Consider the following 14,363-nt stretch of genomic DNA (forward strand, 5'->3'; position numbering starts at 1 on the left):
ATATACATATCCAAACAGTCAACTAATCTCATCAAAACACATACAGAATTATAACAAAAATATGTTAAACATACATTCAATATAAGATATTTTTGTCATCAATCATTTAACTGATTTTATGAACACTTCATTAATTTCTATTCTGTACCAATCTCTTAAGCCTGCACATAATTTTTATTTACTATGTCTTCAATTATCAATTTCATAATTTTTAATCTCTTCCTTTCCTTTTTTACACTTCTTTCTATAGTCAAACACATTTACTTTAGAAGCATTAATATCCTTCTTTTTAAGATTCTCTTCAATTCTCTACCTTCAATCTGTTAAAAATTTTTCATTGCACTCTTATCAATCCATTTAATTGTCAGAGCATTTTTCCCAACATACAAAATTAAAAAGCCTTCAAATATTTTTTTCTCCATACTCCATGTTTCACTGCTATGAAGTGCTCCATACAAATATTTTTAAGAATTCCTTTCTAACTACTATTTACGTTTGACACCAGCAGATTTATTTCCTGCATAAAAGTTGTCCTGACCTGCACAAGCCTACCTTCAATATTTGTTTTGCTTTGTCAACTTTAATTTTACTACCAAGAAAAAAATTCACCAATTTCTGGTATATTATATCTTCTTATCTTACTCCTTGTTTTTTTCTTTTGATGTGTTAATCACTTTGTTTTATTTCTGTTTACTTTCAAATGGAATTGCTCAATTAACAGCAAAACCATCCTATCCATAGATAATAAACTGAAATCCTAGTTTCAAATAAAATAACAATGTTGGCGAATCAAACGACTTTTAACTTTTGCCCTGGGACTACTACTTCATCAACTTTTTTTTTTAGCTCCTCGATTGCTTCTTCCGAAATATAAATTGTACAGCAATGGGGTTATGCTACTTGTAATCACTGCTTTGCTTGTGTCACAACTTTCTGAATAGCAGTAGCTTGACTTGCCAATTTTCTACTTTTAATTTATAGTTTCCTAATTCTGGTAAAAATTAGAAATAATACTGCTCTTTCTCTACATGAAATAACTTTTTCTTAAAACCTTAGACATTATATTCCATTCTACATAGGCAAAACTATAATCAAGTTAATATTTTGATTACATAATCAGCAATTTCTTTTCCAAAAATATATATTAATCTTTTTTTTACTTGATTATATCTCTCATTAAAATCTTATAAACAAAAAAAAAAAAAAACAATCTACTGCGAGCAGTAAAATATAACTGCTTACACAAATCAAATTATAAAAGGTGCAAAAATACAATTCAAGATCTTATTGAGAAATCATCGCATATTGGCTCTTGAGTGCAGAGAACTGTACGGGTGTTCTATTTTTTGTAGAAAAATGATGATAATAATGACCAGCAATAATTACGAGGGACAATCAGAAAGTAAGTTACACTCCCTCTATGAAACAAACACATATTTATGCAATTTTGTTTTTTATTGAACAAAAACTACATATTTTTATCAATTTTTGACATAATCACAAAGTTTTCCTAAACACTTTTCATACCTTGTGACAAGTTTTTAAATTCCACTCTCATAAAAATTTCATCCAATTTCCATCAACCATATAAGGGCCGCTTCTTAAGTTCAGCATCATTAGGGAAACGCTCCCTCACAGGTCTCACTCGAGAGAACCAAACAGGTGGTAGTCGCAGGGCGTTAGGAGACGACACTTAACACTTGAATTTTTGCAGTAACTCCTTTGTCACATACTACTACTACTCCTCGTTCAGGAGTAGTAGCGTTGTCATGAAGAAAAACAACCCCATTGTTCAATCTTCTGGGTCTTCAATCTTTAATGGCTTTACACAAGTCTTACAGTAAGATTTGGCATTGATTGTTGCTCCTCGAAGCATAAATTCACTGTAAACAACTCCCTCAGAATCGAAAAAAGATTGTCAGCATAACCTTTCAAACATGTGGGAATATTTTCACTTTTTTTGGATGCGATGAATTTTTATGTCTCTATTCATGTGATGCTCGTTTAATCTCAGGAGTGTAATGAAAAGCACCCACCTCTCATCCCCTGCAATGATTTGTTTCAAAAACTGTGGACCAGTCCTGGAATAATGTTGAAGAAAAGAAAGATCAGATGCAAAACATTGATGTTTGTGGTTGTTGGTCAACAAATGTGCCACCCATCATGCACACATCTTATGGTAATCAAGCTGATCGTGAATAATCACAAACTCACTACCATAACTGATGTTAAGTTCACTCACAATCTCTCTAATTTTAATGAGCCAGTTACTCAAGACCATTTCATTCATGCATTCCGCGGTACCGGTCATGTCTGCAGTTGAAGGATGCCCAGCACGCAGTTTGTCAGTCACATTTGTTCTTCCGTTTCTGAACATTTGGCACAATTTTGTGATCATCAGGTGTGACATTACATTCTCACTGTATACCTCAATAATTTGGCGATGAATTTCATAACAGTCGTAATTTTTTGCCCACAAAAATGACTACTGAACGCACTTCTCTGCTGGGTAAAACCTCTAGAGGACACGCCATATTGACGATACTACACACGTACTGAATGTTGTACAGAATTGCTGCTGGGGGAGCGTGAAGACAACAACATAACCAGTGCTGCTACCAGAAGACATTAATATATCCCTTTCAGTTCAAGAAAACGGCAAAGATGTAACTTACCTTTTCATCCACCTCTCATAAAAATTGAATTTATTCATACAGAAGACATAATTTTTTAAAAGTAAATATGTGAGACTCCCTATTAACAAATATAACTATCTGAATGACAAAATTGTAACCTTAGATAACCATACAAAAATTATGGTTATACTTACCATTTGGATGTTTCATCCTTTGAATAATATTACAAGTGTTATTATTACTATTATTATTACTAGACTGTATACTGTGTAAATTATGGCTATCGTTTTGAAGATCCATCTTCCTAAATCTACTACTTTCTGGTTCATCTAATTCACTACAGGCAGTACCTGAAAGAATGTCATACTTTTAAAATAATTAGCTCACAGTGATCCATCTTAATATAACTTACTGAATCTTAAAGACATTTTTACTTAATCGATGAACATTCTGAGTACAAAACCTATAAATCTTTACTTGTGTTTCTCTTTCGTAGCACAGTACAATATAAACCTGATTTAAAAATTCATACAGTACACATTTGATAAAGAAACTCTTATATATTTTACTGTCACCTTATGATTAAAAAAGTAAACGGTAATGAAATAAATAAAATAAGAAAAAATATATTGACAAAATATAGAAATGAATATGAGGACTGATTAAATTTAATAAAAATTAATTTGTATTTAATGATGTTAATACAAAAGTTTTATGTTGATAGTAAAACCAAGATTTAATGGTCTCATAAAAAGCAGATTAGTGAGCTTACAAAATTACAAATTTTCATCTCAACCTATTTTTTTTTTTTGTAATGCCTAAATTTGATATTCTAAAGTAATAGTAAAAAAACATATTTTTTCCTTTCATGCTAACAATAATTAAAATTAAAATAATAAATAAGCAAAATGTTTTACTCAGAAATAATTACATATTCCAATAATCATATTTTCATAAACATTCTTGTAAAAAAAAAATATAAAAAAATATATATATAGTTGTAACGTGCATCTGCCATTTATGCCCACTTCTCCCAGCTTTACCTGCAATTAAATGGGAGGTTAACAGCCCCAATGAAACATATTGAGATAGATTTGGCCCTTCCTGTAAAGGAGTGTACTCAAATTTTTCAGTACCAAAACGTTTCATTTTGTATTAGAGCAGACTGCATGAATATGGTCCACAGCCACAGGTGGCTGGCTATAAGACAATGTTATGAAAAATGCACATTCGTTTCGATGTTTATACTGATAAGAAGCAAAACTTATCTTTTTCATGTCAAATGTTTAACTTTTTTTTTTTGTGAATTAGATTTTTAGCAACTTATATTGCCACCATCATTTGTCTATAGATGACCAAAAAGAGGAATCATTTTTATTAGTCTGATTTTTAAGATTTATTTTATATTTTTTATTGGTAAAGTTAAAACAAATATTATGTGAAGAACAGATATTTATTTCTGCTAAAAAGTAGTAATGAAATGGTATTCCAGCACCAGTGAACCCCTGTTTCTGTACCAATTTTTTTATAACTAACATGAAGCTAGCAGCAAAAATTTATCCATGTTTACTGAAAACTACTCCCACAAACTACCAAGACCACACTATCTGCCATAAAATAGGATTATGCAAGTAAATGTTAACGTACACATGGAGCAAAATAGTGAAAAATAAGGTAGAATTACGTACAGTAAAAATTTAAATAAAAAAATTAAGTTAAATGTTAAATCTGGGGAGTTTAAGATTATATTAAGATTTTAAGGGCTATAACAGTAAATGAGATCCTTATTTATAATAGTCTTCCTTCTGTCAAAAAAGTGTAATAACCTTATTGTCTCATAATTAATTAATTAAATCTATCAATGTTTTATCGAGGTTCCCTTTTATAAATTTTCCTATCAGTAACCTGGACATTATAACAATTTAAAGGCCCAAAAGCAATAAACTTTAAAAATCAAACAAAAAGCTAAGTTGACAATATTAAATCAGATAGCACTACTGCAATAAAAATTATCTAAATATACATTGACATCAGTTACTAACTAAAAATTTCTGTTAATGTAATGTAAATCATACCATTTCCACGAGCATTTTTTGCTTGGATGACAGGATTTTCATACTGTGTTTGTCTATTTACATGATCTATATAATAAGTCCCATACAAAGGATCATCTATTCTCTCCCAGCCGTATGGCAACTCATCATCAGAACAATCTTCTAATGATTTCTTTTGAAACTTAGAAAGTCGTGGGTCTAACCAGTGAGAAGTACTTGAGTTGTGGCTGCAACAAAACACAAACATATTAATATAACGAAATTTGTTTATCTTCAGTTGGGCTTAAACAATTATTACAATTTAAATAAACTCTGTAAAATAATGTAGATATTCTGTAATTCAAGGCAAATTAACAACAACATACCACCAAAAATATTGTTCGCAACAACGAAATTGTCCTAGTTCCCTTAGTGAACTCTACCTTCAGTTCATATTCCCTGACTTTAGGTTAATTTATGAACTCCGGTCTGGTCTACAAGGGAGAGGTGGACAGACCTCCTACTCCCACTCAACTCCATAACAGAGTTCCGTGTGGCATTTATTTTCTTCAACCATCATCGAGATGCCACTACACCTCATGGCTGCATGGGATCCATGCCCTCAGCAGTGCAGTTCTGCTGTTCCGCCGATTGCTAACATTTAAATAATCACCACAATTTCTATCTAACTGCCTACCTCCGGCCAATCAACTGCCCAGGCAGTCCTTAGCCACCCGAGGTACTACTCTACTATACTCCTTCAGCCGTCCTGCTCAGGGCGAGGAATCGAAGGAAGCCAGCCACAATAATCCATTCTCTGCGAGTCTTCCAGTTGACACGCAGATCAACGAAGGAGTTCACTCTCTCAAGTTCCCTAACAACTCTGGTACGTTCAGCCTCGTACCGGGATCCTGTCTATACACTTGAAATAGGTTTAATTAAAATTAAATTTTTTATAGACTCTTCTAAAGTTACCATGAAAGTAGTTTTATTGCATAATGGTAACAGCCATCCATTCCATTAGTTCATGCAGTCAACATGAAAGTAACGTACGAAACTATGGCATCAGAATTAGAAGCAATAAAATACAAAGAGCATATTTGGCAAACATGCAATGATCCGGAAGTTGTGTTACTTTTTGTTTTACAAGGTAAATTTACAAAACATTGTTGTTTTCTTTGTGTTTGGGATGGTCATGAAACAAAAAGTATCATATAAGGCAGAACTTTATGGCTGGTGAAAAAACGTGAAGAATTTATCATTAATTGAGAGTATAAAATCATACTGCCACCACTCCACATAAAACTTGGGACTCATGAAAAATTTTGTGAAGGCACTAGACAAAGACGGACCAGGATTTAATTATTTAAAAAAGTGTTCCTAAAGTGAGTGATGGTAAGCTGAAGGAGGGTATATTTATTGGTCTGCAAATCAAGAAACTGCTTAAGGACTTTCAACTTTTGATGATAAACTTAGCAAATGTGAACTAGCTGCAAGGAAAAAGTCCTTCAAAGATGTTGGTAGTTTTTTAAGGAACAGAAAAGATGAAACCTATGCTTTTTTTTAATAAGCTGTTAGAAGACTACAAAAGTTTAGGATGTTGTCATTTCCTACACTTTTCATACTTAATGACTTAAAAAGTCATTTCCTATACTTTTCCCCCGAAAATTCAACGATGAGCAAGGAGAACATTTCTATCAGGATATTCTGACCATGGAGTACAGTTACCTGAGAAGATGGGATCCTGAAATGATGGGCGACTATTTTTGGTTTTAGTTTCGAAAATGAATCTAATTTCTTAATTAGTTTTAATTAATTAATTAAAAGGTAAGGCAATTCCAATTATTTGAACTTTAAAAAATTGTTATATTTTAAAGACATTTCTAATGATTTAGACTTTTGGAGACTGTTATTTTAAAGTTGTATTAATGTATTTCAACTTATCTGTATCTGAATAAATAAAAATCTAGTTGATTTAACCAAATTTTAAATGAACGCACATAAATATATATTTTTTTTTTAATATTGATTTTACAGCATTTATGCATCTATTGGTAAATAAACTGCAAGTCTAAATCAAATGTAAAAAAAAAAAAAAAATGACGTATTACACAAATTTTGATAACAGTTTTGAATTCAGCACCCCAAAATTAGTTAAAATCACCATCCAAACAAAATTGTTTTTTGTTGACTAGCGTTTATTAACTTAAATATATAACACTACTTGCTTATAATAATGTATAAGTATTATATATAAACAAAGCATTACTTATACATAATAGCATTCACTAAAAAATGTCATTAAATACAATGGATTTAATTAAAATAGAAAGAGTAATTACTCACTCTATGAAGTAGACTTCACCCTTTTCCGTATAAGCTTTTTCCCATTTTGGAGGAAGAGGTCCTAAGTCGACAAGTAAAGGGTCTGAGCAATTTGAATTGGTATCACCTGGGCTGTGATAAGTAGGTGGTGATGGCTTGCCCATTTCTTGTGGTAACTCTTCTGTATAAAAGAAAGAGAAGAAATTATCTCTTCAAAATAAATGCTTTATAAACTTCATTTTAATTACATTAATATTAGGGTAAAAAATGTATATTTTATATTAATTAAACAGCTACATGCTTTAAATCACTATTAATAATAGTATACAAAATATGATACCAACAAAACAATCCAAATTATAATGTAATAAAGCTGATGCAGCTTGTAACATGAATTGATGACCAGATACTAATGGATATTAAAACTGCCCAACATTAAAAATGAAACGTACCTTTTTGAATAATGTAATAAAAATGTAGCAAAAAAAATGTAATAGTTTCCTTGTTACTTCAGAGTTCGTTTAATACTAACCTTTATCTGTTGAAACTATGTTATCAACACTTTTAGATGCCATGGCTTCTACGTTGGATCGATTACGACGTCTCTTTCCCTCTGAGCTAGGATGTGCTCCAGGGAAGATGTGTGAACTTACACCACTCCCATTGGTCTGGCTCTGTGGTAATGAAACATACGGTTCTTTAGATGGTTTCGGTGTCCCATAATGATTACCTGAAACAGTGTGATTTAGTCGACTAACAGGACTGAGTAACAATGAAAAACTCAGAATATCATCTTTCAACATACAGGTACTTTTACACTACTAAACTGCTGACTTTTTAAAATTCTTCTTAAACTATTTTATGTTAATTGCAAATTACAATTTTAATTGTAGTAAGCCTGACTTCATGTTAAGGTCATAAGCATATTTATAAAAGCCAAAAACAAAGAGCAATCTTGATCAAAAAAATGCACACTCAAGAACTTAGGAATTCCCACAGCATAATTCCCTGATACAAAATATTCCACCTTTTACAAAAATATTGGACAGAAATAACAAAATGAAGACGAAATGGATCAAACTTCCTAATGGAAGTGATTTAATTCACGTCATATTTAATCATGAATATGAAAGTATACTAACTTCATTCAAATATGCCAAATATATGTAATTAGATAAGCACTATAATAAGACCAAAGTAATTATATATCTTAGAAAAATGCAACTATTACAGATCATCATAAACAATAGTGTAATTAAAATGAGCAATGAGACAAAATTCATGTTACTGCAAGCAAATTCTTTCCAACCAAAAGCCCTACTGACTAATGTTTGTTAGAACACAGCAGGAATAAATTATCTTTTTTTTATATTAATGTATGATTTGTGTGATTTGTTAATAGTGTGATTTTCTAAGGGAGAATGGAACTACCCATTCTCATCCATACATCTTCATAGAGAACTATGAAGATGCTCTCTATTCTTAAGATTTCATACAGCAGTAGTTACTTGTAGGTCAAATTGGCCTTCAGGCTGATGAATATATATATATTTATTTTATTAGATCAACCAAAGTACAGAATAAATAAGGTAGGATGTAGGAGAATCTTTACTATCTCAGTTAAAGTAAAAGTAAGTAGTTGAGTTCTAGTTCTAGAAAAGTGAGTAACTGAGCTGAAAGTAGTTCAATTAAATGGACAACATAAATTGCTTTACTTAAAATTACTTTTAATTTGATTTTATGCCTTCACATCATACTTTTACATATGTAAAAATTTTTACAATTTAATCGCTAATGTTAATTTTAATTTTAATTTAACTGAATAAAAGTTTAAAATAAAAAGATTAAAGGTTTTAAATTTTAAATAAAATAAATAAATTCATGATATATTTTATAAAGTTTTTAATGTAATATGAGATGAATATATAATGCAGCTGATGATGCGAGTAAATCGCGAAAGAACTCCTGCATATATAGTGGAATAAGGCAAGTCATCCTTCTTTCTTTTTCTTTACTGTTTAGCCTCTGATAACTACAGTTTAGATAATTCTTCAGAGGATGAATGAGGATGATATGTATGAGTGTAAATGAAGTGTAGTCTTGTACGTTCTCAGTTCGACCGTTCCTGAGATGTGTGGTTAATTGAAACCCAACCACCAAAGAACACCGGTATCCACGATCTAGTATTCAAATCCGTGTAAAAATAACTGGCTTTACTAGGACTTGAACGCTGGAACTCTCGACTTCCAAATCAGCTGATTTGGGAAGACACGTTCACCACTAGACCAACCCCCGGTGGGTCAAGGCAAGTCATCCTAGTTTGTTTATTCTGTACTTTGATTGATCTAATAAAATAAATATATTTGTGTATAGTACAGAGGAGTACGATTCTTAAAAGAATTGGTTTTAAAATAATAATAATAATATATATTTAAAAAATTGATCGAAAAAAATCCAGCATCAAGATTGCCATTATCATGTACTTTTGCTAGCAAAAGTTAAATTAACTAGTTTTACTAATAAAAGGGCAAAAGAATTCTTAACGAAATTAACTGAGGGATAAGGCATACCTTATAAGTATTCTTTATGATTGAAATATATGTTAAATATTTTTTAAGCCAAGAACTAGAAAACTTATGTACACCAGATACTTTACATTTGAATGAGTGATATTTTAAATTAAAAAAAAAAATACAATTATAAATATTTTTATGAACAAATTAATAAATGTTTGTTGTAAATGAGGAGCTAAAAGGTTCCTACTACACAATATTAAGCCATCTAATACAATGGGTCTTTTCTGTTATGTACACTGCATCCTGTTTTTTTGTTACTTCTTGTGGATTTATAAAAAATTATGATGTATTATTATTTAAATCAACATACTGAATGATTAAATAATTTCAGTCAAAGATAAATAATTTTGTAAAACTTATTGTTACAGTGTCACCCGTGTTGGCCTTTATGGCTTATAGATAAGATCGCAATCTGATATTGTCTATTTGTCAGCAATGTTAACATCACGTTTTGTGCACAAAAATTGCTTCCATAATAATGTTCCATTACCCAAAGTATTGTTTAGGTTAGTTTTAGTTAGTTATATAGAATATGTTAAATGTTAAGTGCGTGTAGCATAGATTTTAAAAGTACTTTACAGGTTACTTTTCTCCATATAAAAGTCTGCTTTTGGATGACTTAATTACAAAATGGTAAGTGAAAGTTTGTATTTTGTTAATATTCTACTATTGAATGCTTCTTTGTGAAATTAAAGTGAAGTTTTGTTAGTTGTAATGTTATAGAATGCTGTAAAACCGTTGTTGAAAAGTGTTATGGGTACACAACCATGAGCTAAAGATTGTCCTGCTTTACTGTAAACTCAGTGTCTGGATGGAAAAGTGCTATTCTTGTGTTTGGATGATCACAGGTTCAAAATTCAGGAATATGTGGAAACAGAAAACAATTCATAAATAATGCAAAATAAAGGGTGCAAAGGTTATAATAGAAAATACCCAAATCAGTTTCCCGTACCTCTATTTTCAATAAGATAAAGATCACTGTTTACAATTTAAATATGGATAAATAATCATTAAAATTAGTATAAAAGTTTTATAAGTTTGTTTAACAAAAGATTACACTGAATTTTAAAACCCATTGACTCACCTTCATATATACCGCTCTCAAGTAGAGTTCCAGATGCCTCTAGCTGTTGAAATTCTTCTGGTGTCAAGAAGGTATAATCGACACCATTAACTTCGCCCTGGCGTGGCTCTCTTGTAGTTACAGGAACAGTACGTAAATACAGATTGTCCCTAATTGTATTTTGTAGGTCATGATCCACAGAACCTTTCAAAAATCTTCTGTTGAGAAATTGACACAAGTCTTTCACTAGCAATCCTTAAAATGCAAAAAGAGAATAATACTACTATTAATTATAAATGGGTTCATTATTAATTAAAATGTACACATTTACAGATCTTTGAACTGCAGCACTTAACCAAATAACATTTTCTACTGAAAGATGTACTACAAAAAACTGGGTGTGGCAGGTTTTATCTATTGCAAACGACAAATTACTTATGACAACAAATGAGTTCTAATTAACTGGTGTAAGACCATTAAAAATGAACATAACATTTTAAGGCATTTTACTTATATTAAATATTAATAACAAAAAGGTTAATTTGGAATAAAAATTATTGGAACAAAATGTTTTATTTTTCCTTCTTTTTCATAACTAAATAAATGTAACCTATAAATGTTAACAGTTTAATACAGATAAAAGAAGAAAATGAGATGCTTATAAACTAAATAGACAGAAACTTAACCTCATAATGGTAAAATGTCTGTCAATAAACTTAACCCTTTACACTAATAATTTATAAGTAGTCACAAAATACAGCCGCATTATTTCCATATTGAGAATATAAGGCTGCAACACTAAAAATCACTTCCTTTTGACAAACTTCGCCGATGTTAATTTTAAATAACAGAAATAAGCATACACAGAAAATGAGGAATCACAAATGTAATGAAATCCAACTGTAACAGCTTATAATTTAGTTCAGTAATTTATTGTAAACAATTATATTAACAACTATTATGTTTAAAAATAATACCAATAAGCATGGGAAAAACGTATCTTGTTCTGGAAATCGATCTTAACTAACCTCACTTTTCCACTCGCTGAGGTGACACATCTGCTCCATAAAAATATAATACGTTATAAATACACTTGAATCAGAGTTAATATTACATAAACATAAAAAAGGCTCAACTTATAAAAAAAAACTTGCTAACCTTAAAAAAAGGTTAATACAAGATTCAAGAAACTAAAAATTACGTTAACTATTTTGAATACATAATAGCATTCTTTTTTATGTCAGTATATACCTTCAGACTTAAAAAAACATACTCTAATGGGTTAATACTCCAAAATATAACTGCAGAGCTCACTAAAACTTAAAAAAACATTCATTAATACTACAGGGACGAGCTGTAGTAGCAGTAAAAAAATTCACTGCACCTTTCCTATAAAAGAATGATTCATAACTAAAAACCGTTTAACAATGTTGTACCCATGAAATATCCCGACTCGGGAAAGAAAAAGTCAAATTTTAATCAGCTTTTTAGTATGCACCAAATTATTTCCCCTTAAGTAACAGCAGGGCATGAAAATAATTCTGCTAATTTAAACAGTATTGTAACAGAATCCATAAACAATATATGTAAAACCTAAATAGAAATGGCTTTGAATTGAAGCTTCGTAACTTTCTCATCCAATATGATTGTGAAAATAAATACTGCAAGAACGTTCAATACGAACATACACAACCTAAACATAAGAAACTCACTGCCATGTTTATTTCGAAAACTTACAGAAGGCCGAGCTCAAACAACCTGCTAACGGATACCTGATCTCAATAGAACTAAATTGTACGACGAAAATGATTTAAGGTTAAAACTAATAAATACAGCTGGCGGAAAAACCCCAACAAGCTAGTTCTGTAACTTCACTTCCGAAATCACCCCTCTTTTTTCCAATATAAACTCAACGCCTACTTTCAAGCAAAGCAATATATCATAATTATATATATATATATATGTATGTATATACATACGAATTACTAAATGAGCGTAATAATTATATTAAGAAATAAATACCAATAAACGATTCGAAAATGGCCATCGCATGATTAAAATGATGTTATCATCAATACGACCAATTCGAATAGTTTAGTCTTCATGATTATGTTAAACCATGAATTAAAATATGTATCCTAGCAAAAACGTCATACACAAGGTTTGCGTATGTATAACTCGTTATTTTTAAAATAATGTACTTAACAAAAAAAAAAAAAAATTAATGGTAAGTGGCTGTTTATAAACATCTAATAACATGTTTTAGGTAATTAGAATAAACAGGCCCTTACATCTGCTCAATTGCCAAAAGGGTTACTGGAATAATCTTGGTTTTATTCAACAAATTTAAGCTGATCACTAATGGCATGTTTTTGAAACTTAGACACTGAAATCTGTAATTACTATCTTGGTTTATGATATTAATCACAATATGGTTTAATATGTAAATTTTGAAAATCAAATCAGTACATATTTTTAATGCTATAAAAATGCAAAATTGCTTTAAAAGCAATTTTGCATTTCAACAGTGTGCACACTTACTGACAGGAAAACACCCTCTCCAACCCTTTAGGAACAAAATTCCAAGAAACAATACGAGGTATGTATTTAAATACATTACATACATTACTATAAATACATTTACATAGTGAGATGCATGTTAAAACCTACTCTCATTGATGAATGAGTAAAAATTGCACATCAAGCCAGAAATGGTCACTTTACAATTTACAGATAAGATATTACAGTATATTTACATATTTATAGATTACATAAATGTAATTATAGAATTTACATATTTACAGATATATTTCTGTACCTTCCAGAAGCTGTAGATCATTTTGTACAACATAAAAATTAACAGACTGAGCAGTACAGATAAACCTTTTGAAAGTCTGCAGAGTAAAACATAAATGTTTAAAATCTTTATGGGATGTGATGAGTGTGACCAAATTTAATGAATTTAATTTTAACCATTAACTTCTTTTTATCAGTAGTCATTAATATTTAAGCTAAAAATTTAGATCATAATAAACTGCCAAAAAAAAGAATTACTAGTATATAAAATCCTTAACAGTTGATAACAGGGAAATAAAAGACTGATAAAAAACAGTAAAAATATAAGTTACATCCTGCTTAAGTTATATAACAACTTGTGACTAATGTCAAACAAGCAATGGCATATGTTAAACACCATTATGTGTAGACAGTGCTGTGCCAGAAAAATGTTATAACTGAAGTACTTTACAAGTAAGGTAAGCATATATTTCAGAATACAATGCTAATTTTTCTTCTTTTTTAAGAAATTACTATTAATAATAGACATCACGTCATTAAATAATACTAAAAAGAGAATTTTTATTTACAAATCTGTAACTTTATTGCAGTTTGGTTTCTAATAATATACTTTACCTCACCAAACCTAATTTTTATGATAAAGAATTAAATGTTTTCATTTCAGAATTAGTATTCAAATCTAATGACTTCAGGAACTTTCATAACCATAATATTCTGATGATGTATTCTACAAATTTTATTAAAAAATATTCATTTACTAATATTAAGCAATTTTACTGGTAGGTTAATGATATATCTAAACCATAACTTAACAGAATAAAAATTCCAGGGCAAGATGGTGAACTACTCTGTTGGGTAGTTTCCATTAGAACATAGTTTGTTTCCATTACCCATTTCTTTTTGATATTGTTGATCCTTTCTACCCCATTATTGG

The 14,363-nt window shown here is 30.2% G+C and overlaps 1 protein-coding gene across 11 annotated transcripts in view; it reads right to left on the reverse strand.

Moving 5' to 3' along the window:
* Positions 1–14,363, reverse strand: part of Magi (membrane associated guanylate kinase, WW and PDZ domain containing protein magi) — a 90,253-nt gene that overhangs the window by 45,872 nt on the left and 30,018 nt on the right. For 9 of the 11 annotated variants that reach the window (XM_075362885.1, XM_075362884.1, XM_075362890.1 and 6 more), the window contains exons 3-7: positions 10,655–10,888; positions 7,527–7,724; positions 7,016–7,175; positions 4,712–4,917; positions 2,831–2,986 (exon numbers count right to left, since the gene is read on the reverse strand). In XM_075362885.1, the coding sequence (XP_075219000.1) occupies positions 2,831–2,986; positions 4,712–4,917; positions 7,016–7,175; positions 7,527–7,724; positions 10,655–10,888 (954 nt within the window). Of the gene's footprint in view, positions 1–2,830; positions 2,987–4,711; positions 4,918–7,015; positions 7,176–7,526; positions 7,725–10,654; positions 10,889–11,610; positions 11,653–14,363 lie in introns of those variants that run through there. The other 2 variants (XM_075362892.1, XM_075362891.1) reach the window with 2 other exon arrangements.

This window comes from Lycorma delicatula, chromosome 4 (assembly GCF_047948215.1).
Source record: "Lycorma delicatula isolate Av1 chromosome 4, ASM4794821v1, whole genome shotgun sequence".
Lineage (NCBI taxonomy): Eukaryota > Metazoa > Arthropoda > Insecta > Hemiptera > Fulgoridae > Lycorma > Lycorma delicatula.